The sequence below is a fragment of the Scyliorhinus canicula genome, chromosome 20 (assembly GCF_902713615.1).
Source record: "Scyliorhinus canicula chromosome 20, sScyCan1.1, whole genome shotgun sequence".
Classification (NCBI taxonomy): Eukaryota; Metazoa; Chordata; class Chondrichthyes; order Carcharhiniformes; family Scyliorhinidae; genus Scyliorhinus; species Scyliorhinus canicula.
This window is the reverse complement of record NC_052165.1, coordinates 87,786,266-87,812,487: the sequence shown is the minus strand read 5'-3', so window position 1 is coordinate 87,812,487 and position 26,222 is coordinate 87,786,266. Positions and strand designations below refer to the sequence as shown.

Genomic DNA, 26,222 nt, shown 5'->3' with positions numbered 1-26,222 from the left:
TGGCCGTCATCATTGTGTATGCAATGTGGATGCACACCGGGGTTTCCCTTCATTTGGAGACCCTCCAAGATGGCTTTTGGGATTCCACTGGTTCAGTTGTTGTCGTGTGCGAACTGTTTCAGCAAGCACTCTATTCCCACCCCTCCCCCACGTGACTTTTTCCTTGGGCCTGTCCGCCCCCGGACCCTACGGGCGTTCACACTGGTGCCCCTTCCAGTACACCACTACTCTCCTCCCCCCCCCCCCCCCCCCCCCCCCAACCTTCCTTCCCACCCCACCCCCCTAACCTTCATTCCCACCCCCAAGCATTGAATTGTCCTCCCACTTAAGGGACCATGTGTGCCTTTCCCAATTCAGTTTCTTTTCCTGGTCTCCGTACCAGTGCAGTTCCGTGGTGATGGACCGCGACTGCTCCCCGACTTTGGGCTTTGACCGGAGTGCCATGTGGTCTCTGAGCACTTCTGTGGACTTGGGGAAGCTTTCCCTTCCAACTAGCTTTCCCAGCATCTGGGCCACATACTCCGTGGGGTCCTTGCCCTCAGTACCCAATGCAGAAGCTTTGACAGTGCAACTGCTTCTCCTTGGTCCTCGCCCTTCCCCTTCAGTGTCCTGGTGCCGCCATCAACCTTGCCATCTCTGCCTCCAATGAGACGATCCAGTTGTTCTTGTCGGTCACAGCCTGTTCCAGTTCCCTGATCGTCGCCTTCTGTGTCTCCAGTTGCCACTCCGCCTTTTCTAGCACTGCTTGAAAGGGGACAGCTGTCTCTGCTACCTTTGCCGTTGCCATAATTTCTAATTTGATGGTGAGGTAACACATTTTGGTAGGTCTAACACAGAGGGGAAATATACTGTAAATGGCAAAACTCTCAGAAATATAGAGTCAGAGACATCTGGACATGCAGGTCCACAGATCTTTGAAAGTGGCTACACAAATGGACAAGGTAGTCAAAAAAGCATAGGGAATGCCTGCCTTCATTGGACGAGTATAAAAACTGGCAAATCATGCTACAGTTGTATAGAACCTCGGTAAGGCTGCGCTTGGAATATTGCGCACAGTTCTGGTCACCACACTATCAAAAGGATGTGGAGGCTTTGGAGACGGTGCAGAGGAGGTTTACCAGGATGTTACCTGGTCTGGTTGGTTTCAGCTATACGGAGAGGTTGAATAGACTTGGACTGTTTTCATTAGAACGACGGAGGTTATGGGGTGACCTGCTAGAGCTTTACAAGATTATGAGGAGCATGGATAGAATGGATGGGCAGGCACTCTTTCCCAGGGTGTGGGGGTCAGTCACCAGGGAGCGTGGGTTTTACGTCTGGCGTAATGTTTAGAGGAGATTTACACAGGGTGGTGAGTGACTGGAAAGCGTTGCCAGGGGAGGTTGTGGGAGCAGATACATTAACGGCACTCAAAAGGCATTGTGACAAATACATGGATGGGATGGGTATAGAGGGATACGGCACAAGGAATGCTGAGGGTTTTGGCATAGTATCATTACTGGTACAGGCTTGGAGGGCCGAAGGGCCTGTTTCTGTGCTGCACCGTTTTTTGTTCTCTGTGCAATTGGGGCTCCAGTGTTAGGAGATCCATCCATTTGTTTATCGGGGGGTACCCTGGCGGCTCATCCCGTTCAATTGCAGCCAATTCCTCATCTCCCTAAGGTGTCCCCTGCGGTCATCTCCCTACAAAACAGATATGCCGCTTTGGATACTGTTGGGGGAGATGGCTCACCAGGAGAAGGCAGCAGCAAGGTTCATGGCACCGTGGCTGGTTCTGCTGCGCAGCAGGGCAGGAAGAAAAATGGCAGGGCTGGAAGAAAAATGGCAGGGCTTGATAGGGGACTCGATCGTAAGGGGAATAGACAGGCGGTTCTGTGGATGCAATCGAGGCTCCAGGATGGTATGGTGCCTCCCTGGTGCAAGGGTCAAGGATGTCTCGGAGCGGCTGCGGGACATTCTGGGGAGGGGAGGGTGAACAGCCAGCTGTCGTGGTGCACATAGGCACCAACGATATAGGTAAAAAACGGGATGCGGTCCTACAAGCTGAATTCAGGGAGTTAGGAGTTAAACTAAAAACTAGGACCTCAAAGGTAGTAATCTCAGGATTGCTACAGTGCTCTTCCGGTTGCGGCTATGCGGAGCTATGCCTCACGTTCGGCAGCTTCCGCCAGGAATGGACTTTTGGACTCTTTTTAGGGCCCCCAGCGGTACGTATTCGACGATTCCCGACGTGGGAAAGAGTCAGCAGCAGTTCGGTATATGGCCTGGACCAGGAGTGGGGCGAGCAAGATAGCGGTGGCAGCGCCAAAGAAAAAGCAAGGGAAGAAGCACATGGTGGCGGCCGGCGGAGACCTAGACGCATGGAGACAGTGGGCGCAGGAGCAGCAGGAGACTCTCCAGCGCTGCTTTCGGGAGCTCAAAGCGGAGCTGCTAGAGCCGTTGAAGGCTTCCATCGATAAGCTGCTGGAGACTCAGACAGCCCAGGGAGTGGTAATCCGGGAGAACTGACAGCAGGCCTCTGAAAGAGAGGATGAGGCCTCAGCCCTCGCGGTAAAGGTGGAGATGCATGAGGCGCTCCATAAAAAGTGGCAGGAGCGGTTCGAGGAGATGGAGAACTGGTCGAGGCGGATAAATTTGCGGATCCTGGGCCTCCCGGAGGAGCTGGAGGGGTCAGACCTGGGGGCCTACGTGGTCATCCTGCTGACTTTGCTGATGGGAGCTGGGTCCTTCCAGGGGCCCCTGGAGCTGGAGGGGGCCCACAGGGCAGCAGGGTAGCATGGTGGTTAGCATAAATGCTTCACAGCTCCAGGGTCCCAGGTTCGATTCCCGGCTGGGTCACTGTCTGTGTGGAGTCTGCACGTCCTCCCCCTGTGTGCGTGGGTTTCCTCCGGGTGCTCCGGTTTCCTCCCACAGTCCAAAGATGTGCGGGTTAGGTGGATTGGCCATGCTAAATTGCCCGTAGTGTCCTAAAAGTAAGGTTAGGGGGGGGGGGTTGTTGGGTTACGGTATAGGGTGGATACGTGGGTTTGAGTAGGGTGATCATGGCTCGGCACAACATTGAGTGCCGAAGGGCCTGTTCTGTGCTGTACTGTTCTATGTTCTAATACTGGCAAGGAGGCCCAAGCTGAATGAGCCGCCACGGGCGGAGCTGGTGCGGTTCCACCGGTTCGTTGACCGAGTGTGTGTGCTCAGGTGGGCCAAGAAGGAGCAGAGTAGCAGGTGGGAGAACGCGGTGGTGTGGATCTACCAGGACTGGAGTGCGGAGGTGGCTATGTGGAGGGCCGGATACAACCGGACGAAGGCGGTGCTACACAGAAAAGGAGTGATGTTTGGCAATTTGCAGCCGGCGCGTTTGTGGGTCACCGACAAGGACCGACACTTTTACTTTGAGTCCCCGGAGGAGGCGTGGGCCTTTGTGCAGGACGAGAAATTGGACTCAAACTGAGGGTTGGGTGCGGGGGTCTGTATGTAACTGTTATTTTCTGAGGGGGGGGGCTTTCTGTTTAATGCTGGTTTTGTGTTGTTTTCAGGGCGGGTGGGGCACTGTCTTTTTGTGTGGGTTCAGTGGATGGGCTCGAGGCGGGGGGTAGACTTGCAGTGTGGGGAGCTGATGGTGGGAAAGGAGATTGGGCCCCGCGAGGGGCTTAGGCCAACAATGGGAGCTGCCTTAGAGGAGGCGGGATCGGGCAGGTGGAAAGCGCGGGCTTTTTCCCGCGCTGAGGGTTGATGGGGGTGGGGTCGGAGCTGAGAAGCGCGGGCTTTTTTCCCGCGTGGGAGGGGGAGGAGGAGAGCCTGTTGGTGGGCACTGGGGAGGAGGGGTAACCCCACGCTGGGAGGGGTCGGAGGAGTGGCGGGAGTTGCAGGGGTCAGCAGGAGTCAGCTGGCTTACGGGAGTACTATGGAGGGAGTAATGCGACTAGGAGGGGTCCTAGCTTTGGGGGGGGGGGGGGGGGGGGGGGTTGTACCGGGTTGCTGCTGGAATGGCCAGGAAGGAACTGGAGTATGCAGGGGGGTCGAGATGGGGGTTTGCCGCCGTGGGGAACGGGCCGAGCTGGCCAGTGGCGGGCAGGGGAAGGGTTATGGCTCGTCGGTGGGGGAGGTGGGCAGGGGAAGGGTTATGGCTAGTCGGCGGGGGAGGTGGGCAGGGAGCCCCCTGATCTGGTTGATAACTTGGAATGTGAGGGCACTGAATGGGCCGGTCAAACGGGCCCGAGCGTTTACGCACCTGAAGGGGCTGAAGGTGGACGTGGCCATGCTTCAGGAGACTCACCTGAAGGTGGCGGACCAGGTTAGACTGAGGAAGGGATGGGTAGGCCAAGTGTTTAATTTAGGGCTGGATGAAAAAAATCGGGGGGTGACGATCCTGGTGGGAAAGAGGGTGTCGTTTGAGGGGTCAAATGTGGGGGTGGACAGCGGCGGGAGGTATGTGATGGTGAGCGGCAAGCTGCAGGGGGAGCGGGTGGTGCTGGTGAACGTATACGCCCCGAACTGGGACGATGCAGGTTTTATGCGGCGCATGTTGGGCCGCAATCCAGACCTGGAGGCGGGTGGCCTGAGAATGGGGGGGGGGGACTTCAATACAGTGCTGGATCTCCCATTGGATCGATCCAGGTCCAGGACCGGTAGGAGGCCAGCTGCTAAGGTGTTGAGGGGGTTTATGGACCAGATGGGAGGTGTGGATCTTTGGAGGTTTGTGAGGCCGAGGGCCAGGGAGTTTTCATTCTTCTCCCATGTGCATAAGGCCTATTCCCGGATCGATTTTTTTATTATGAGCAGGGGGCTGATTTCGAGCGTAGAGGATGCCAAATATTCAGCGATAGTCATTTCGGATCATGCCCCGCACTGGGTGGACCTCGAGCTGGTGGAGGAGAGAGACCTGCGCCCGCTCTGGCGCTTGGAGGTGGGGCTGCTGGCAGATTAGGTGGGCGGGCGGGTTCGAGGATGTATCAAGAGGTACCTGGAGGTCAATGATGATGGGAAGGTCCGATTGGGGACGGTCTGGGAGGCATTGAAGGCGGTGATTAGAGGGGAGTTGATCTCCATCCGAACCCACAGGGAGAGGAGAGAGCAGAGGGAGAGGCTGGTGGGGAATTGGTGAGGGTAGATGGGAGATACGCAGAGGCTCCGGAGGAGGGATTGCTGGGGGAGCGGCGTAGACTTCAGGCCAAGTTCGACTTACTGACCACCAGAAAGGCGGAAGCTCAGTGGAGGAAGGCACAGGGAGCGGTGTATGAATATGGGGAGAAGGCGAGTAGGATGCCGGCGCATCAGCTCCGTAAGCGGGATGCAGCCAGGGAGATTGGTGGAGTTAAGGATAGGGGAGGGAATGTGGTGCGAAGGGGGGTAGACATCAATGGGGTCTTCGGGGACTTTTACAGGGAATTGTATGGGTCTGAACCCCCAGCGGAGGGAGGGGGAATGTGACACTTCTTGGACCGGCTGAGATTCCCGAAAGTGGAGGAAGGGCAGGTGGAGGGACTGGGGGCACCGATTGAGCTGGAGGAGCTGGTCAAAGGGATAGGGAGCATGCAGTCGGGGAAGGCGCCGGGGCCGGATGGGTTCCCGGTCGAATTATATAAAATGTATGCAGACCTGCTGGGCACCCTTTTGGTTAGGGCCTTCAACAAGGCAAGGGAGGGGGGGGACTTTGCCCCCGACTATGTCCCGAGCGCTGATTTCCTTGATCCTTCAGCGGGACAAAGACCCCCTGCAGTGTGGATCATACAGGCTGATCTTGCTGTTAAATGTAGACGCCAAGCTGTTGGCGAAGATCTTGGCCACAAGGATAAAGGACTCTGTGCCGTGAGTCATCCACGAGGATCAGACTGGGTTCGTGAAGGGAAGGCAGCTGAGCACCAACATACGGAGGCTCTTGAATGTTATAATGATGCCGGTGGTAGGGGGGGAAGCGGAGATAGTGGTGGCATAGAGGCGGAGAAGGCCTTTGATAGGGTTGAGTGGGTGTTCTTGTGGGAGGTGCTGAAAAGGTTTGAATTTGGGGAGGAGTTTGTCAGATGGGTGAGGTTGTTATACGAGGCCCCGATGGCGAGCGTGGCCACGAATAGGAGGAGATCGGAGTACTTTCGGTTAATGAGACACTGGTGTCCCTTGTCCCCCTTGCTCTTTGCGTTGGCAATCGAACCCCTGGCCATGGCGTTGAGGGAGTCGAGGAACTGGAGGGGACTGGTGTGGGGTGGGGAAGAGCACCGAGTGTCGCTTTATGCAGATGACATTGCTATATGTGGCGGACCCAGTGGGGAGAATGCCGGAGGTGATGAAGATTCTCAGGGAATTTGGGGACTTCTCAGGGTACAAGCTCAACCTGGGTAAGAGCGAGCTGTTTGTCGTGCACCCGGGGGATCAGGAGGAGGGGATTGGTAGGCTCCCACTAAAAAGGGCGGAGAGGAGCTTTAGGCACCTGGGAGTCTAGGTGGCCAGGAGCTGGGGGGCCCTACACAAGCTTAACCTCACAAGGCTGGTGGATCAAATGGAGGAGGAGTTTAAAAGATGCGACATGTTGTCGCTGGCGGGCAGGGTGCAGTCAGTCAAGATGACGGTGCTCCCGAGGTTATTCTTCCTGTTCCAGTGCCTCCCCATCCTTATCCCGAAGGCCTTTTTTAGGAGGGTCAACAGGAGTATTACGGGATTTGTATGGGCGCACAGGACCCCGAGGGACAGAAGGGTGTTTTTGGAGCAGGGCAGGGATGGGGGGGCTGGCGCTGCCCAACCTATGTGGGTACTATTGGGCTGCCAACGCAGCGATGGTGCGTAAGTGGGTAAAGGACGGGGGAGGGGCAGCATGGAAGAGGATGGAGATGGCGTCCTGTGTGGACACGAGCCTGGCGGCAACGGTGCCGTTGCCGCTCCCTCCAACGAGGTATACCACGAGCCCGGTGGTGGCGGCTACCCTCAAAATTTGGGGGCAATGGAGACGGCACAGGGGGTAGGTGGGGGTCTCGATGGGGTCTCTGATACGGGGGAACCACCGGTTTGTTGCAGGGAGAATCGATGGCGGGTTCCTGAGTTGGCACAGGGCAGGTGTTAGGAGGTTGAGGGACCTGTTTGTCGACGGGAAGTTTACGAGCCTGGGTGAGTTAGAGGGGAAATTCGGGCTCCCCCCGGGGAACATTTTTAGGTATATGCAGATAAGAGCGTGTGGCAGGTGGCGGGGTTCCCTTTGTTGCCCCCATGTGGGGTCCAGGACAGGGTGCTCTCGGGGGTGTGGGTTGGAGGGGGGAGGATTTCGGACATGTACCAAGTGATGCAGGAGGTAGACAAGGCCTCGGTGGAGGAGCTGAAGGATAAATGGGAAGAGGAGCTGGGTGAGGAGATTGAGGAGGGGACATGGGTGGATGCTCTGGAAAGAGTGAACTCTTCTTGTACGAGGCTTATCCTCATACAGTTCAAGGTGCTACATAGGGCTCATATGACCGGGACGAGGATGAGTAGGTTCTATGGGGCCGAAGACAGGTGTACTAGGTGCTCGGGGAGCCCAGAAAACCATGCCCATATGTTCTGGGCATGCCCAGCGCTGGGGGTGGATTTTGGAAGGGGGTAGCAAGCATGGTGTCGAGAGTGATAGGATCCAGGGTCAAGCCAGGCTGGTGACTCGCAATATTTGGGGTTGCAGTGGAGCCGGGAGTGCAGGAGGCGAAAGAGGCCGGCGTTCTTGCCTTTGCGTCCCTAGTAGCCCGGCGGAGGATTCTTCTTTAGTGGAAGGATGCGAAGGCCCCCAAGCGTGGAGGCCTGGATCAATGATATGGCGGGGTTCATCAAATTGGAGAGGGTGAAATTTGCCCTGAGGAGATCAGTACAGGAGTTTTTCAGGCGGTGGCAGCCTTTCCTAGATTTCCTGGCAGAACAGTAGGGACACGGTAGGATCGTGTTTTCCGGGTCCTTAAGGGGGAGGGGGAGCAGCCCCAAGTCGTTGTCCACATTGGCACTAACGACATAGGTAGGAAAGGGGACAAGGATGTCAGGCAGGCCTTTAGGGAGCTAGGATGGAAGCTCAGAGCGAGAACAAACAGAGTTGTTATCTCTGGGTTGTTGCCCATGCCACGTGATAATGAGACAAGGAATAGGGAGAGAGAGCAATTAAACACGTGGCTACAGGGATGGTGCAGGCGGGAGGGATTCAGATTTCTGGATAACTGGGGCACTTTCTGGGGAAGGCGGGACCTCTATAGACAGGATGGTCTACATCTGAACCTGAGGGGCACCAATATCCTGGGGGGGAGATTTGTTAGTGCTCTTTGGGGGGGTTTAAACTAATTCAGCAGGGGCATGGAAACCTGGATTGTAGTTTTGGGGTACGGGAGATTGAGAGTATAGAGGTCAGGAGCACAGATTTGACTTCGCAGGAGGGTGCCAGTGTTCAGGTAGGTGGTTTGAAGTGTGTCTACTTCAATGCCAGGAGTATATAAAATAAGGTAGGGGAACTGGCAGCATGGGTTGGTGCCTGGGACTTCGATGTTGTGGCCATTTCAGAGACATGGATATAGCAGGGACAGGAATGGATGTTGCAGGTTCCGGGGGTTAGGTGTTTTAGTAAGCTCAGAGAAGGGGGCAAAAGAGGGGGAGGTGTGGCGCTGCTAGTCAAGGACAGTATTACGGTGGCGGAAAGGATGCTAGATGGGGACTCTTCTTCCGCGGTAGTATGGGCTGAGGTTAGAAACAGGAAAGGAGAGGTCACCCTCTTCGGAGTTTTCTATAGGCCACCTAATAGTTCTAGGGATGTAGAGGAAAGGATGGCGAAGATGATTCTGGAAAAGAGCGAAAGTAACAGGGTAGTTGTTATGGGAGACTTTAACTTTCCAAATATTGACTGGAAAAGATATAGTTTTTCATTAAATGGGTCTTTTTTGTACAATGTGTGCAGGAGGGTTTCCTGACACAATATGCTGACAGGCCAACAAGAGGCGAGGCCACATTGGATTTGGTTTTGGGTAATGAGCCAGGTGTCAGATCTGGAGGTAGGTGAGCACTTTCGAGACAGTGACCACAATTCGGTGACCTTTACGTTAGTGATGGAAAGGGATAAGTATACCCCGCAGGGCAAGAGTTATAGCTGGGGGAAGGGCAATTATGATGCCATTAGACATGACTTAGGATGTGTAGGTTGGAGAAGTAGGCTGCAAGGGTTGGGCACACTGGATATGTGGAGCTTGTTCAAGGAACAGCTATTGCGTGTTCTTGATAAGTACGTACCAGTCAGGCAGGGAGGAAGGGGTCGAGCGAGGGAACCGTGATTTACCAAAGAAGTGGAATCTCTTGTTAAGAGGAAGAAGGAGGCCTATGTGAAGATGAGGCGTGAAGTTTCAGTTGGGGCGCTTGATAGTTACAAGGAAGCGAGGAAGGATCTAAAGAGAGAGCTAAGACGAGCAAGGAGGGGACATGAGAAGTCTTTGGCAGGTTGGATCAAGGAAAACCCAAAAGCTTTCTATCGGTATGTCAGGAATAAAAGAATGACGAGGGTAAGAGTAGGGCCAGTCAAGGACAGTGATGGGAAGTTGTGTGTGGAGGCTGAGGAGATAAGCGAGATACTAAATAAATACTTTTCGTCCGTATTCACTCAGGAAAAAGATAATGTTGTGGAGGAGAATGCTGAGACCCAGGCTATTAGAATAGATGGCATTGGGGTGCGTAGGGAAGAAGTGTTGGCAATTCTGGACAAGGTGAAAATAGATAAGTCCCCGGGGCCTGATGGGATTTATCCTAGGATTCTCTGGGAAGCCAGGGAAGAGATTGCTGAGCATTTGGCTTTGATTTTTATGTCATCATTGGCTACAGGAGTAGTGCCAGAGGACTGGAGGATAACAAATGTGGCCCCTTTGTTCAAGAAGGAGTGTAGAGATAACCCCGGTAACTATAGGCCGGTGAGCCTCACGTCTGTTGTGGGTAAAGTCTTGGAGAGGATTATAAGAGATACGATTTATACTCATCTAGATAGGAATAATATGATTAGGGATAGTCAGCATGGTTTTGTGAAGGGTAGGTCATGCCTCACAAACCTTATTGAGTTCTTTGAGAAGGTGACTGAACAGGTATACGAGGGTAGAGTAGTTGATGTGGTGTATATGGATTTCAGTAAAGTGTTTGATAATGTTCCCCACGGTCGGCTATTGCAGAAAATACGGAGGCTGGGGATTGAGGGTGATTTAGAGATGTGGATCAGAAATCGGCTAGTTGAAAGAAGACAGAGAGTGGTGGTTGATGGGAAATGTTCAGAATGGAGTTCAGTTACGCGTGGCGTACCACAAGGATCTGTTCTGGGGCCGTTGCTGTTTGTCATTTTTATAAATAACCTAGAGGAGGGCGCAGAAGGATGGGTGAGTAAATTTGCAGACGACACTAAAGTCGGTGGAGTTGTAGAAAGTGCGGAAGGATGTTGCAGGTTACAGAGGGACATAGATAAGCTGCAGAGCTGGGCTGAGAGGTGGCAAATGGAGTTTAATGTGGAGAAGTGTGAGGTGATTCACTTTGGAAAGAATAACAGGAATGCAGAATATTTGGTTAATGGTAAAATTCTTGGTAGTGTGGATGAGCAGAGGGATCTCGGTGTCCATGTACATAGATCCCTGAAAGTTGCCACCCAGGTTGATAGGGTTGTGAAGAAGGCCTATGGTGTGTTGGGCTTTATTGGTAGAGGGATTGAGTTCCGGAGCCACGAGGTCATGTTGCAGCTGTACAAAACTCTGGTACGGCCGCATTTGGAGTATTGCGTACAGTTCTGGTCGTCTCATTATAGGAAGGATGTGGAAGCTTTGGAACGGTTGCAGAGGAGATTTACCAGGATGTTGCCTGGTATGGAGGAAAATCTTATGAGGAAAGGCTGATGGACTTGAGGTTGTTTTCGTTAGAGAGAAGAAGATTAAGACATTTAAATACACTTTCTCATTAACACAGTATTAAAATCGCTTGCTTCCATTTACCCCTTAAACAATGGGTCTTACAAGGAAAGGCTCAGGGACTTGAGGTTGTTTTCGTTAGAGAGGAGAAGGCTGAGAGGTGACTTAATAGAGACATATAAGATAGTCAGAGGGTTAGATAGGGTGGACAGTGAGAGTCTTTTTCCTCGGATGGTGATGACCAACACGAGGGGACATAGCTTTAAAATGAGGGGTGGTAGATATAGGACAGATGTCAGAGGCAGTTTCTTTACTCAGAGAGTAGTAGGGGTGTGGAACGCCCTGCCTGCAACAGTAGTAGACTCGCCAACTTTAAGGGCATTTAAGTGGTCACTGGATAGACATATGGATGAAAATGGAATAGTGTAGGTCAGATAGGCTTCAGATGGTTTCACAGGTCAGCGCAACATCGAGGGCCGAAGGGCCCGTACTGCGCTGTATGGACAATATGTTCTAATGCTACTCAGTACATTGACGTAATAACCCTGAACTGCTTGCTTTATTTCCACTCATAGAGTCATATAGAATCACACATCCCAGAAACGGCCCTTCGGCCCATTGCGTCTACTCCAGTCAGAAACAACCACCCAACCATTCTAATTCTATTTTCAGCACTTGGTCCATTGCCTTGTATGCCCTGGGATCGCAAGTGCACATCTAAATATTTCTTAAATATAAGGATCTCTGCCTCCACCGCCATTTCAGGCAGCGAATTCCATACTCCAACCATCCTCTGGGTAAAAAGTTATTTCTTCATATCACCTCTGAACCTCCTGGCCCTTACCTATGCCGAGGTAATACCTACACCTGTGCCCCCTAGTCAGACCCCCCACCAGATGCTTTGGAGAGTGTTCAGAAGCGTTTTTTTATGGTGTTGCCTGGTATGGAGGGCATTAGCTATGAGGAGTGGTTAGATAAACTTGGTCTGTTCTTATTGGAACAACGGAGGTTGAGAGGCGACCTGATAGAGGTCTACAAGATTATGAGTGGCATGGACAGAGTGGATAAGCAGATGCTGTTTCCTAGGGTAGTAGAGTGAAGTACTAGGGGACATAGGTTTAAAGTGCATGGGGAAAAGTTTAGAACAAACGTGCGAGGCAAGTTTTTTACACAGCCGGTGATAAATATATGGAACGCGCTGCCTGGGGAGGTGGTAAGAGTAGGTACATAGAACAGTACAGCACAGAACAGGCCCTTCGGCCCTCAATGTTGTGCCGAGCCATGATCACCCTATTCAAACCCACGTATCCACCCTATACCCGTACCCCAACAACTCCCGCCCCCCCCCCCCCCCCCCCCTTAACCTTACTTTTTAGGACACTACGGGCAATTTAGCATGGCCAATCCACCTAACCCGCACATCTTTGGACTGTGGGAGGAAACCGGAGCACCCGGAGGAAACCCACGCACACACGGGGAGGACGTGCAGACTCCGCACAGTGACCCAGCCGGGAATCGAACCTGGGACCCTGGAGCTGTGAAGCATTTATGCTAACCACTGTGCTACCGTGCTGCAGTATTAGTACTGATATCCATGGAATACATGAGGAGCAGGGTACGCTTAACAAGACAGTCACACTATTGGCACAGCAGTTGCTGAAATGGATGATTATTGTGTATCAGTCAGTCCTATCAACCCTGCCTGAAGACCAACCCAGGACTGCGCAGGTCACCGAGGAGGGTGAAAATCTCCAGAATTCCTCAGTACCTTCATCTTCCTCCACCTCCTCAGCCCCTCCTCTAGAGCTGTGATCGGCTGCACATGTGTGAATGATCACGGCTGCCCATACAGAGGCCGCCGTCTGAAGGAGATTTCCAACAGCACGACCACACAGGTCACCAGTTTCTCACTGCCGTATAGACTAAAAAGTGAGCAGCCTCCCTCCACTCCCCCAAGGCAACACTCGGGACACTTTATAGGAGTGTGTGAGAGTGCAGGGTGCTATCTCGCCTACAGCACTAATGGGTTCACTATGTTTACATTTTTCACATTGTATATAGCATATTTGAGCACTTCTTTAATATATTTACTTCTACTTGTACATGACTCAGTGTGTGTTTGTACATATGCAGCTCAAAATTAATGGTAATGTTATGAAGGCTGTTCTCACCAGTAATAATGAGGCTGGCATGCTGAGGCCCATTTCGACATGCCATCAACAGAATCAAGGTTGCTGGCTGATTTGTGATGTTTTGGAGGGCTGTTTCCTTCTCTGCTGTATCACAAGATTCAAGAGTTCAAAAGCTCAAGCATGGAGATGCTCCTTGTATCTTTCATTGTCCATCAAGCTTGACTTTACGAGACGCTCAATGATAAGGCTCCATGAAGAGAAGTTGGACAACTGGTGCATCTCAAGCTTGAATGCTGGTTTTAAGGCACACTGCAGTGTGACACATTGGTGTAGGTATAGGCATCGCAGCTTGAGAGACTGTATATCGTCCTGCTCTGCCCACTACTTTGTCCTTTAGGTGACTCAGGGCAAGGCAGAGGCATATGGAAGCCACTGACTGCAGACGCCTCTGGCCTTCTGGCTGAAGGCTATTGTTAATGGAGAATTAGCAATCGTGGTTAAGTGAGCATTTCACATCCCAAAGTGTCATACAAAGGTAATTTGCACAATAATAATTTGTGCCCAGATTATCAATTGCACCCAGAGTAGAAATTCTACTAAAACATTTTACCTAATTTCAAATAGTAAGTCAATATAGTTGAGATTCTGAAGTGATTGAAAGTGTTTGGAGAACAGACCAAATTAAGATCTAAATGTTGCACAACCACACAGATTAAATGATGGACAAGAATTTTTAAGGATATTCAGTTACCTCCTTCAAGGGAACAGGAAGTCATTGCTAAATGTGCATCACATCAGTCCCAAGTTCTTTACTCATATTATATTGCTAAGATTATTTTGGTTTTTACAAATCTGTTTTCAATGTAATGGTGAGCATTTTGGAAGCTAACAAAAGGGTAAAGTGTCACCTGAGCATAGGAAACAGCAACAATAGTGGCATTTGATGGGCATCTATACAAATATATGAATAGGTTGGGAATTGAAGGATACAGACTCCGTAAGTGCATACGGTTTTAGTTTAGGCAGGTACCATAGTCGGACCAGGCTTGGAGGGCTGAAGGGCTTGTTCCTGTGCTGTATTGTTCTTTGTACTCTAAATGTGGCCTAACCAACATGTTATACAGTTCCAGCATAACCTCCCTACTCTTAAACTCTGTGCCTCGACTAATACAGGGAAGTATGCCATATGTCTTCTGAACCATTGTATCCATCTGTTATGCTACCTTCAGGGACCGGTGTACATGCACAGCAAGATCCCTCTGAACCTCGGTGCTTCCCAGGGTGTTGTCATTTATCATGTATTCCCTTGCCTTGTTTGTCCTGCCCAAGTGTATCACCTCACACTTATCCAGATTATGTTCCATTTGCCACTGATCAGCCCATCTGACCAGCCCGTCTATACACTAACCATTATTTACCATACCACAAACTTACTGATCACTGCTTCTAAATTCATATCTATATCATTTATAAAAACCACAAACAGCAAGGACCCCAATACTGATCCCTCGGGTCCCCTCTGGACTCAGGCTTCCAGTCTGAAAAATACCCCTCAACCAATTTTGGATCCAATTTGTCAAATTTCCATGGATCCTTTGGGCCCTTACCTTCACTCTGAGTTTCCCATGAGATTCCCATCAAAGCATTGCTGAAATCCAAGTAGAATACGTAAAAAGGAATTTTTCTCATATACACAGCTGGTCAGCTCTTCGATTAAATTCAATCAAGTTGGTCAGACATAACAAAACCATTCTGACTGTTCTTGATAATTTATGCCCCTCCGCATGCAAATTAATGTCGATTGGGTGAATCAAATTGGCAGTGATTGAATGGAAGACTATTTCATAGACTGTATTCAAGACAGTTTCTGGGAAAAGCAGTTTTTAGTGCCAACCACAAAATATTTTACTTTAATGTGCAAGAGACATGATTTAAAAAAAAATATTTTTATTATCGCATTTATAAATAAACATCAATGAAACCACAACCAAGATTTCAAAATGGCCAACAAATAACGAACAGAACACAGCATACTCAATAAATAGCCAACAACTGCAACCCGCCTTCCCAACCATACCTCCCACACTCTCTGCCTCCATTTTTTATTGATAACCCTCAACACCCTCCACCCCTTACCCTGCTGACTTATCTGTCCTCGAAGAAGTCAATGAATGATTTCCATCTCCATGTGTAACCATTCATCAACCCCTTTTACGGCAAATTTAATTTTCTCCAGCCTAAGGAAATCATGTGAGGTCGCTCATCCATATCCCCAGCTTCGGAGGCTCCGAGTTCCACCATCCCAACTGGATTTGTCTCCAGGCTATCAGAGAAGCAAAGGCCAGACGACGGCCTCTCACCTCCTGGATCTTCCCACACTTCAAACACTGCCAATTCGAGACTCTGGGCCACCTTCACCCTCAGTACCTTCGACAACACACCAGCGAATCCCCGCCAAGATCCCTACAATTTTGGGCAGGCCCAAAACATGTGATCATGATCTCTCTCTCTCACTCTCCCTACCCCGCCCCCCCCCCCCCCCCCCTCTCCGCACACTGCCCACACCTATCCTCCACCCCCTCAAAGAACCTACTTATTCTAGCTATCGTCATATGCGCCCTATGGACTACCTTAAATTGGATCAGACTCAACCAGGCACACGAGGAGGACTCATTTATCCTTCTAAAAGCTTCCTACCAAAACCCAGCCTCCAGCTCGCCCCACCTAGCTCCTCCTCCCACTTTCCCTTAACTACTCGTATCGTGGCACCCTGCCAATCCATCAATTCTTTATATATCTCTGGCACCCTGCCTCTCCAAAGCCCTTTCTCGACAGCACCTTGCCCTGCAACCCCAGGGTAGGCAGATTAGGAAAGTACGCACCTGCTTTCTCACATAGTTCTGTACCTGTAAATATCTCAACCCATTTCAGCTGGACAACGCCTACTCCTCCGCCAGTCCTTCCAAACTCGGGAAGCTGCCCTCCACAAACGAACCTCAAAAACACCCGCCCGCCGCCAACCCTGAAACCCCCCCATCCAGTTCCCCTGGAGCGAACATGTCATTCCCACAGATCGAAGTCCAAGCCGCGGCCCCCCTCAAGCCTCAGGTGCTGCCGCCACTGTCCCCACACCCTCAGGGCCGCAGCTACTACCGGACTAGTGGAGTATCTGACCGTTGAGCACGGCAGAGGCGTCGTCAACAAGGCTCCCAAACTAGTACCTTTACAAGAGGCTGCGTCCATCCGCTCCCAAACCGACCTCTCCCCCACTAGCCACTCCTTAACATGGCTATAGTTTCAACCCAAAAGTAATTTGTTAAATCTGGCAAGCGCATGCTGCCACCCCCTCGCTCCTGCTCCAACAGCACCTTCTTTACCTGAAGGGCCTTTCCTTCCCACACAAATCGCAGTATCAACGCATTAACCTTTTTGAAAAAGGCCTTGGGAATAGAAATTGGAACGTTCTGGAATGCAAACAAAAACCTTGCGAGCACAGTTGTCTTTACGGACTGCACCCGCCCCACCAATGACAATGGAAGTATATCCTACCTTTTAAATTCCCCTTTAAATTCCCCATCAACCGAGCCAGATTCAGCTTGTGTAATTGCTCCCACCCCTTCGCCACCTGAATATTTAGGTACCTAAAACTTGACTCCACTACCTTAAACGGCAGCTTGCCCAGCCTCTTCTCATGCCCCCTCACCTGAATCGGAAAGAACTCACTATTTGCCATGTTTAATTTGTATCCCGAAAAATGGCCGTATTTCACGAAAATGTCCATAACGTCCCCTATGCTATCCAATGGTTCCGACATATACAATAACAGTTCACCTGCATAAAGGGGCACCCTATGCTCCACCGCCACCCCTGCCCCACCAGCACAATACCTTTCCGACCCCCAGACGCTTGAAGCACCATCGCTAGTGGCTCTATTGCCAAGGCAAAAAGCAACGGAGAGAGTGGGCATTCCTGCCTTGTCCCCGGTACAACCTACAGTACCCCGAGCTCGCCCGAATCGCTCTAACACTTGCCACCAATGCCCGGTATAACAATCGAGTCAAATCTACAAACCCCTGCCCAACCAAACCGTCCCTTTACCTCCCACAAATACTCTCACTCCACTCAAACAAAGGCCTTCACCTCGTCCATCGCGACCGCCTCCTCCACATTTTGTCCCTCATTAGAACATTTGACAGGCGCCTGATATTGGTCGACATGTGCCTCCCTTTTACGAATCCTGTCTGGTCCCCCCCCCCCGTCACTTCCGACACACAATCCTCATTCACCGGTGTTTGCTCTCTTTCCAAGCACAGAGATTTCAATTGTTACTCACCCATCAAACACATGGTATAGCCCTGGGTTGTCCAACGTGCAGACCAAGATCCAAATGTGGCCCTCGAAGCCCCTCTATGTAGCCCACAGAGCTCATTTTCAAAATATTAATCAAAAAGTTAAGTTTGAATGGAAGAATCTGCACGGTGCTGCTCCTCCAATTACAGGCCGTTTTTCCCATATATGCCGCTGATAGGTTTTTGAACTGATCTGCAGCAAATGCTGGAGAGAAACAATTTGTGATTGATGAGTATTAAATTCTAACATTCATCTTTGTTACTTTTTTCGCTCAACAAGTTGAAATTCATGCTGTGTCAATCTTTATTGTTCTGAAATTTGCTATCGACACCTTGATTGAGAAAACAATTTGAAATGTGCCACCCCCATGTGACAATGTTGGTGAAACCCTTTCTCGCCTGTGCTGGTGTCAGCCGATATGGCTCTGAGAGCCAATGCTGCTGCCTTTGCATTGCCAGTGACTGGGTGGAGATGCTCTTTCTACAATTTAATTTAGATCTTTGTTCACATATCAGGCTGTACTACATTCACACTGCTAAAGCACATCAGGACATTGATCTATTTGCCACACTGCAACCACATGTCTCACACCTGCTCATCTCCTGACGATCTCCATCCAGACATATTGGATCGATGGGATGATCTTCTCCCCACATCCTGAGGAAAGAGGACCTTCCTCCAAGCCCGAGCTGACGGGTGGAGCATCTATAGAGAAGCAACAGTGATTGGGGAGTAATTCATAGAATTTACAGTGTAGAAGGAGGCCACTCCCCCCCCCCCCCCCCCCCCCCATGGAGTCCGCACCAGCCCCCGGAGAGAGCACCCCACCTTTTTGAACACTAAGGGCAATTTAGCTTGACCAATCCACCTAACATGCATATCTTTGGACTGTGGGAGGAAACCGGAGCACCCGGAGGAAACACACACACACACGGGGAGAACATGCAGACTCCGCACAGACAGTGGCCCAAGCTGGGTCACTAAAAACGTTCTTTGAAATGCTGCAGATTTACCCTAATTCATTACATTTTGTCTCTTCCTGATCCCCAGTCTATATGATAATGAGCTCACCGATTCTTGTGCCAAGGATCTTGCCACCGCTCTCAGTACAAACCGGTCACTGAAGGATCTTGCCCTGGAATTAAACCTCTTTACAGATCAATCTGTTCCCGCTTTCTGTCGCATGGTGAAGACCTGCAAGAGTCTGGAGTGGATTGGGTGAGTGTTTCTGTTCATTTTGAATGTCATAATTGAAATATTACTGTCATTTTATGATATAAATTAGCCTGAATCTTCCAAGCAGCAGCATTGATGAACAGTTTACCACTGTGCACAATGATTTTCACAACAAGAAATTCCTGCACGATAGCACAGTGATTAGCACAGTTGCTTCGTAGCTCCAGAGTCCCAGGTTTGATTCCCAGCTTGGGTCACTGCCTGTTGAAACTGCGCGTTCTTGCCGTGTCATAGATTATCATCCTCCGGGTGCTCCAATTTCCTCCCACAGTTTAAAGATTTGCAGGTAGTATGGATTGGCCATGCTAAATTGCCGTTGGGTTTCGTGGGGTTACGGGGTTCGGGTGGAGATGTCAACTGAAGTGGTGTGCTGTTTCCAAGAGCCAGTGCAGACTCGACGGGCCAATGGCCTCCTTCTGCACTGCAAATTCTATGATCCGTATTTCGTCCCTGATTTTCAATGCAGTGACCCCAGCGAGCTGCATCGGAGCAGAGCAGAGTAGAGTCGGGAACAGGGAGCACGCATACCCTGTTACAGCATCAGCTGCTATATGATAAGGTTAAAGGTCCAGTCACTTTATTAATGTTAGTTGATGGTGAAGTTGGTTTGTAGGTGGATGAATGGTTAGTGGTGACCTGGGGAGAGGTTGGAGGAATAGTTCTGGATATTATGGAAGTGGCCAGATAGTAGTCAGTGTTCAGTTGGAGGGGGTTAGTCGGGGATTCAAATGGTAGTTGGGTGTTGGTCATGTAGTTGGGGGGTCAGACTGTTTGCGTGATGGGGTGGTTTGAGGTTCATAAGTAAAGTAAAGTTGGGGAAAGTCTGGAGTCATAAGAACTAGGAGTAGAAGTAGACCGTCCGACCCTTCGAGCCTGCTCCGCCATTCTATAAGATCATGGCTGATCTTTTTGTGGTCTCAGAACCACTTACCCACATTCTCGCCATATCCCGTAATTCCCTTATTTTTCAAAAAAACATATACTCTATCTTTAAATATATTCAATGAAGCAGCGTCTACTACTCCTTTCGGTAGGGAATTCCATACTTTAACCACCCTCTGAGTGAAGAAGTTCCTCCTTGATTCAGTCCTAAATCTGCTCCCCCTAATTTTGAGGCTATGCCCTCTTGTCCTACTTTCACCTACCAGTGGAAACATCCTTTCTACTTCTATCTTATCCATTCCCTTCAAAATTTTATATGTTTCTATTAGATCCCCCCTCAACCTTCTGAATTACAGTGAATATAATCCCAATCTACTCAGCCTCTCCTCATACGATAACCCCCTCAACTCCGGAATCAGCCTAGTCAACCTCCTCTGCAACCCCTCCAGTGCTAGCACATCCTTTCTCAAGTGTGGAGACCAAAACTGCACACACTACTCCAGGTGTGGCCTCACCAGCACCTTGTACAACTGCAACATTACCTCTCTACTTTTAAACACAATCCCCTTCGCAATGAAGGACAAAATTCCATTTGCCTTCCTAATTACTTGTTGCACATGCAGACCAACCTTCTGTGACTCATGCACAAGTGCACTCGGGTTCCTCTGCATAGCAGCATGCTGCAGCTTTTTACCATTTAAGTACATAGAACATAGAACGATACAGCGCAGTACAGGCCCTTCGGCCCTCAATGTTGCACCGACATGGAAATAAACTAAAGGCCATCTAACCTACACTATGCCCTTATCATCCATATGCTTATCCAATAAACTTTTAAATGCCCTCAATGTTGGCGAGTTCACTACTGTTGCAGGTAGGGCATTCCACGGCCTCACCACTCTGCGTAAAAAACCCACCTCTGACCTCTGTCCTATATCTATTACCCCTCAATTTAAGGCTATGTCCCCTCGTGATAGCCACCTCCATCCGCGGGAGAAGGCTCTCGCTGTCCACCCTATCTAACCCTCTGATCATTTTGTATGCCTCTATTAGGTCACCTCTTAACCTTCTTCTCTCTAACGAAAACAACCTCAAGTCCATCAGCCTTTCCTCATAAGATTTTCCCTCCATACCAGGCAACATCCTGGTAAATCTCCTCTGCACCCGTTCCAAAGCTTCCACGTCCTTCCTATAATGAGGCGACCAGAACTGTACGCAATACTCTAAATGCGGCCGTACTAGAGTTTTGTACAACTGCAACATGACCTCATGGCTCCGGAACTCAATCCCTCTACCAATAAAGGCCAACACACCATAGGCCTTCTTCACAACCCTATCAACCTGGGTGGCAACTTTCAGGGATCTATGTACATGGACACCGAGATCCCTCTGCTCATCCACACTACCAAGAATTTTACCATTAGCGAAATATTCCTTATTCCTGTTATTCTTTCCAAAGTGAATCACCTCACACTTCTCCACATTAAACTCCATTTGCCACCTCTCAGCCCAGCTCTGCAGCTTATCTATGTCCCTCTGTAACCTGCAACATCCTTCCGCACTGTCTACAACTCCACCGACTTTAGTGTCGTCTGCAAATTTACTTACCCATCCTTCTGCTCCCTCCTCTAGGTCATTTATAAAAATGACAAACAGCAACGGCCCCAGAACAGATCCTTGTGGTACGCCACTCGTAACTGAACTCCATTCTGAACATTTCCCATCAACCACCACTCTCTGTCTTCTTTCAACTAGCCAATTTCTGATCCACATCTCTAAATCACCCTCAATCCCCAGCCTCCGTATTTTCTGCAATAGCCGACCGTGGGGAACCTTATCAAACGCTTTACTGAAATCCATATACACCACATCAACTGCTTTACCCTCGTCCACCTGTTCAGTCACCTTCTCAAAGAACTCGATAAGGTTTGTGAGGCATGACCTACCCTTCACAAAACCATGCTGACTATCCCTAATCATATTATTCCTATCTAGATGATTATAAATCGTATCTTTTATAATCCTCTCCAAGACTTTACCCACCACAGATGTTAGGCTCACCGGCCTATATTTTCCAGGGTTATCTCTACTCCCCTTCTTGAACAAAGGGACCACATTTGCTATCCTCGTAATAATCCGTACTATCGTTACTCCTACCAAAATGCACGACCTCACACTTATTGACATTATACTCCCATCTGCCAGACCTTTGCCCACTCACTCAATGTGTCAATGTTCCTCTGTAGGATTTTACAGCCCTCAGTACACTTTGCTCTGCCACACACCATCGTGTCATCTGCAAACTTGGATACCTTACACGTAGTTCCCAACTCTAAATCGTCTATATAAATTGTAAATAATTGTGGTCCCAACACCGATCCCTGAGGCACAGCACTCGTCACTGATTGCCAGCCAGAATAGCACTCATTTATTCCCACTCTTTGTTTCCTGTTAGACAACCAATCCTCTATCCATGGTAGTACTCTTCCCTTAACACCATGCATCCTTATCTTATGCAGCAGTCTCTTGTGCGGTACCTTGTCAAAGGCCTTTTGGAAATCTAGGTACACCACATCCACTGGTCTACCTTGCTCGAAATTTCTTCATAGAATTCAAAGAGATTTGTCAAGCATGACCTGCCCTTCATGAATCCATGCTGCGTCCGTTCAATGGGACAATTTCTATCGAGGTGCCCTCCTATCTCTTTCTTGATAATAGACTCAAGCATCTTCCCCACCACAGAGGTTAAGCTAACCGGTCTATAATTCCCCATCTTTTGTCTACTTCCCTTTTTAAACAGTGGCGTCACATTTGCTGTTTTCCAATCCTCTGGGACTGCCCCAGTGTTCAGTGAATTTTGGAAAATTACCGCCAGTGCGTCTGCTATTACTCCAGCCAGCTCTTTCAGCACCCTGGGATGCATTCCATCAGGGCCAGGAGACTTATCTATCTTGAGCTCCATTAGCTTGCCCAACACTTGCTCTTTCGTGATAGTAATGGTTTCCAGGTCCTCACCTACCTTCTTCTCTCGGTCAATTGCTGGCATGTTATTAGTGTCCTCCACTGTGAAGACCGATACATAATATTAGTTCAATGCCTCCGCCATTTCATCATATCCCATAACTAAATGACCACTCTCATCCTCTATAGGACCAATGTTTACTTTAGCCACTCTTTTTAGTTTTATATAATTATAAAACCTTTTGTATTCTGTCCTTATATTCTGTGCCAGTTTTTTTTCGTGTTCTATCTTACTTTTCTTTATGACTCTTTTCGTGGCTTTCTGCTGACCTTTAAAGTTTTCCCAATCTTCTAGTTTCCCGCTGATCTTGGCCACTTTGTAAGCCTTCTCTTTCAATGTGACAGCCTCATGTATCTCCTTAGACCCATGGTAGATTACCTCTTTTCTTACAATTCTTCCTCCTCACTGGAATATACTTTTGTTGAGCACTATGAAAGATTTCTTTGAAAGTACTCCACTGCTCCTCAACTGTCCTCCCATAAAATATTTGTTTCCAGTCTACTTTAGCAAAGTCCTTCCTCATTCTATCGTAGTCCCCTTTGTTCAAGCATAGGACCCTAGTATTGGATTCTATCATCACACTCTCCATCTGTATACTAAATTCAACCATGCTGTGATCACTCCTCCCAAGAGGATCCTTAACGATGAGGTCATTAATTAGTCCTGCCTCATTACACAGGACCAGATCTAGGATAGCTTGCTCTCTCGTCGGTTCCATTACATATTGTTCCAGAAAACTATCCCGGATACATTCAACGAACTCCTCTTCAAGGCTACCCTGACCGAGCTGATTTGACCAATCTACATGCAGATTAAAATCTCCCATGATAACTGCTGTACCCTTTTCACAGGCATTAGTTATCTCCTCATTTACTGCCCGTCCCAGTGTGATACTATTATTTGGTGGCCTATAAACTACGCCTATCAGTGTCTTTTTCTTCTTAGAATTTCTAATTTCTACCCAAATGGATTCAACCTCATTCCCCATAGAACCTATATCATCCCTCAATGCCACCCTGATGTCGCTCTTGATTATTAGTGCTACTCCACCTCCCTTACATACCTGCCTATCCCTCCGAAACGTCTGGTACCCCTGGATATTTAACTCCCAGTCATGACCATCCTGCAACCATGTCTCCGTAATGGCTACCGTAATGAAGTCATATTCATTCGCTATGATTTGTGCTGGTAATTCATCAACTTTGTTACGAATGCTACGAGCATTCAGGTAAAATGCCTTAATGCTGACTTTCTTATCATTATTAGAGAAATTGGACATCATGCGATGTCCTAAGTTATCCTTCCTTTTTGCTTCATTCCTAGTCTGCCTTGAACTTAAACCCACCTGCACACATGCCAACTTGCTGCCTATCCTTCCATTTAACTCCCTACTCCCTGTCGCTTCCCCTTTCTCTTCAAAGGCATAGTCAGGTCAGGGGATGTTTAGTTGGGTGTAGTCAAGTTGGGAGGTTTGGTCAGATTGGTTTAAATGGGTAGTGGGAGAAGGAGGTAATTGGGATGGTGGGATGTTTGCAGGGAGTTGAGATTAATCGAATTGTGGGAGGTGCAGAATGCTGGTTAGTGGGGGCTAATTGGGAGACTCCGTTATGGAGTTAGCCAGGTAATAGACCAGGTTCTGGAGGAGGTGGGACGTGTACAAACTGGAGCGATTACACCTGAGCAAGACTGGAATTGATGTCCTGGGAGGGCTATTTACTATAGCGGTTGGGGAGTGTTTAAACTAATGTGGTAGGGGGCTGGGAACCGATGCAGGAAGTCAGAAGGGAGTAAAACAGGGACAGAAACAAAAGGCAGTCAGGGGGAAAGTGTAAGGCAGAGAAACCATAGTCAAAAATCAAAAAGGGCGACAGTACAAGGTACAGTGACTGAGGGAAGGTCCAGTAATACTAAAAGGAATAAAATGGGAAATAAAAACATCAATCGAAAGCGACGCGGCAGGTTGTCTAATAGTAACAGTATAGTGATGCCCATCTTCAGTCGTATGTCTGGTCTCCGATGAGCCAGCAACCAGACAATTGTATCCATTAACACTAGTCCCCTGTTATCAACACTGTTGTTCAATATGTTTATTTCCTGTTTCATTTTTAATCTGTTTCAGACTGTGGGGAAATAAGTTCAGACCAAATGGTACAAGACACCTAGAGGCACTGCAGAAATGTAGACCAGGACTGACTGTGGTAGTGAAGATTTTCTGAACATTATTGTCTTATTCTCTGTCCCTCCCCTTTAAACGGACCCGCAACAGGTTGAAATCCAATTGGCTGCTTCCTACTTTTCAACTGAGTGAGTGTCATCCCCCATTGTGCATCAGTGGCTCAGCGACAGGATCAGGAGACTCAGCCAGCCAGCCTCACAGAGCTGATTCTGCAGGATATCCGGGGCTGAATCTTCCCAAACGAGCGCTGGGCAAATGTATAAAAGGAAGAGCTCGGGTGGGGCTCAATCTGGGCTGGAGTGGGACATTGATAATCATGCTACGTTTTCCTGGGTTTGGCGGTAACGTACCCAGGGTTCCTGCTCTGTATCAGTGCACAATGACCCTGCTGGGAGGTGAAGCTGTTTGCATTCAAAATGGGAACAAGGTCTGTTCAGCTGGGATGGACTACACCGTCCAATAGGGTCAAACACTGATTGTATAGGATGACCATGTATAGGATGACCAGGGAGAGTATCCTATTGTGGAGATTCCAATGGATTCTGTAACTGGGGAATTGGACTGAAAGTATCAAAGCTTTCCTGATTCCCTCAGTAAGAAAACAACAGTTGTTGAAACAAAGTGTTTGACACAGATTCTGCCCTGTGGATATTGCTGTCCGTTGCATACTGAAGGGTGAGTTTCTAAACAGCTGGAATGACACATGGGACCAGAGTGCGTCAAAGGACTTGACCTGATAACTTCATTCACCTGCTCAAAGAGTAACAAGTTGTGCAATTGAGTGACCCAGTGTCATCTACACTGCCGTAAATGGGCAGGATCCATGCAGGAACCCGCTATCTGAATGACTGGGGGACTAATGCATGGACTGTGGTCTAAACACAGAGCAGAATCATTAGCATTTAAACAAAGAGAAGATTCTTTGATGTTCTGGGTCATGTTCCTTATGATGTAACTCTGTTGTATTGATAATATTTTCCACATACTGATGGACCTGCTTGACATTACATTATTTCCTGATTTATTTTACATTCTCCAACATATACAGTTTGTTTATTCTCTCCTCTTGTGTAATAAATGGTGAAATTTCACTGCATTTACCAGAGTTCAAAAATCAAGAATAGGAATCAATAATTTGTAAACAGCAATGACCAGATTAGAAAACAAGCTCGCACAAGAAAGATGGTCACAGTAAGAAGTCATACAACACCAGGTTAAAGTCCAACAGGTTTGTTTCAAACAACAGCTTTCGGAGCACAGCTTCTTTCTCAGGTGAATTAAGAGGTATGTTCCAGAAACATATATATAGACAAATTCAAAGATGCCAGAAAATGCTTGGAATGCAAGCATTTGTAGGTAATCAAGTCTTTACAGATCCAGAGATAGAGGTAAACCTAGGTTAAAGAGGTGTGAATTGTCTCAAGCCAGGACGGTTGGTAGGATTTAGCAAGCCCAGGCCAGATTGTGGGGGGTGAATGTAATGCGACATGAATCCCGGTGAGGCCGCACACGTGTGCGGAACTAGGCTATTATTTTTTGCTCAGCAATTCTGCGTTGTCGCGCGTCCTCAAGGCCGA

General features: G+C 49.0%; 1 protein-coding gene across 12 annotated transcripts in view; it reads left to right on the top strand.

Annotated features, from left to right (window-relative positions):
* The window catches only part of LOC119954976 (NACHT, LRR and PYD domains-containing protein 3-like), a 128,414-nt gene extending 102,663 nt beyond the window's left edge, over nucleotides 1-25,751 (top strand). For all 12 annotated transcript variants that reach the window (XM_038780747.1, XM_038780740.1, XM_038780750.1 and 9 more), the window contains 2 exons: nucleotides 18,380-18,547; nucleotides 24,589-25,751. In XM_038780747.1, the coding sequence (XP_038636675.1) occupies nucleotides 18,380-18,547; nucleotides 24,589-24,685 (265 nt within the window). In that variant the 3' untranslated portion in view covers nucleotides 24,686-25,751. The remainder of the gene's footprint in view (nucleotides 1-18,379; nucleotides 18,548-24,588) is intronic.
* Nucleotides 25,752-26,222: the final 471 nt, after the last annotated feature.